General features: G+C 60.1%; 1 protein-coding gene across 1 annotated transcript in view; it reads right to left on the bottom strand.

Moving 5' to 3' along the window:
• PTCH1 (patched 1) overlaps window positions 1–498 on the bottom strand; it is a 67,734-nt gene extending 67,236 nt beyond the window's left edge. The window contains exon 1 of the mRNA XM_004684916.2: window positions 256–498. Coding sequence (XP_004684973.1) covers window positions 256–450 — 195 coding nt within the window. The 5' untranslated portion in view covers window positions 451–498. The remainder of the gene's footprint in view (window positions 1–255) is intronic.
• Window positions 499–1,287: the final 789 nt, after the last annotated feature.

Here is a 1,287-nt window from a genome sequence, read left to right as displayed (position 1 = left end):
CCCGCCGAGCGCTCTCGGCCCCAGGACGTCCGCTCGGGGCGCCCCTGCCCAGCACCCCTGCGTCCCCACGGGGCAAGCGAGGTGGCAACGCCGGCTGCACTCACCATCGCCGGCCGTCCAGCCCGGCCCGGAGCGGGTGCGGATGGCGCGGACGCTGAGCTGAGATTTCACATCAATTCCTTTTTCCCCCTGGCCCCCCTTTCCTCGTCCTCCGCTCCTCGGTCTTCTCCCTGGCTTGCCTCGTCTTCCCCTAGCCTGGTCGCGGCGGGTCTCTTTGTCTTCCTTGTCGTCTTTTTCTTTTTCTTCGTTTTCGTCTTCGTCTTCTCCTCCTCCTCCTTTACAAAAGGAACGGAAAGTGTAAAAAGCCCGGCGCGCTGGGCCGCCCGAGGCTGGCGGCGGAGTGCAGCGCGGACTCACAATTACAAGGCTGTTTCTATTAAGCAGTTCCATGGCCCTCGGCGTGGGTGGTCTGCCGCGCCATAGGCAGGACCTGTCAGGGTCACGTGATGGATCCGAAAACTTTACCCCTTTACAATAAACTCCAGGAAAGCAAAGTCAACTCGAGGAACGTGCTATCAGCACAACCCTCCTGGGTAAACAGGCGTTCCCCTCCCCGCCTGCCTGGGAGGCGCCCTGCACGGCGAGCTCTAGCGAACCCTGGCCACCCCCTCCCCGCCCCTCTGTCTGCGGGGGGCCGCTGGGTGGGGGGTCTCCGCTCGCCTCTTCGCCTGCCCCCACCTTGGGCTCCACACCCCACACACATTATTGGCTAACATTTAGCTACGTCCCTGAGCCCTGAGCGGGAATGGGAGAGGGTGGATGTCGGGGAAGCTGGGAACCTCTTTGAGCATCCCCCCCCTCTCTCGGAAAGACGGGGGTGCCCAGAACGCTACTGAGGAGCAACCACCTTTCATTCCCTTACTACTTAAGAGTCTTTTCCGGCTCGAGTTAGCACGGAAGCTCCTAGAAGCTGGGAGCATTCCCGTTGACAGGCCCAAAGGCTGCAGGAGAGGCAAAGAGCCTGGGAAGCCAGGCTGATAAGCGCCTCCCAGGGTTAGTGTTCGAGGCAAGAAGAGGTCTGTGAGTTTATGTAGCTTCCTATCAAAGACTCCTAGGAAGCTGCTACCTGAAAACACCAAGGTGGATTCCCGCGGTAACCGAGACTGGTAGCTGGCTGAGGAATCGCTAATTGATATTTGACCCTCCCCCCCCCCACCTCCAATTACTGTGGTTTTTGGGGTATGCCACCCAAATGTTCCCACCCACGCTGCCTTTCCAAAAGAGGCA

Source organism: Condylura cristata, unplaced genomic scaffold (genome assembly GCF_000260355.1).
Source record: "Condylura cristata isolate star-nosed mole 26May11 unplaced genomic scaffold, ConCri1.0 scaffold00017, whole genome shotgun sequence".
NCBI classification, from domain to species: Eukaryota; Metazoa; Chordata; class Mammalia; order Eulipotyphla; family Talpidae; genus Condylura; species Condylura cristata.
Note: the sequence above shows the minus strand (reverse complement) of the source record. Positions and strands in the feature narration are given on the sequence as shown.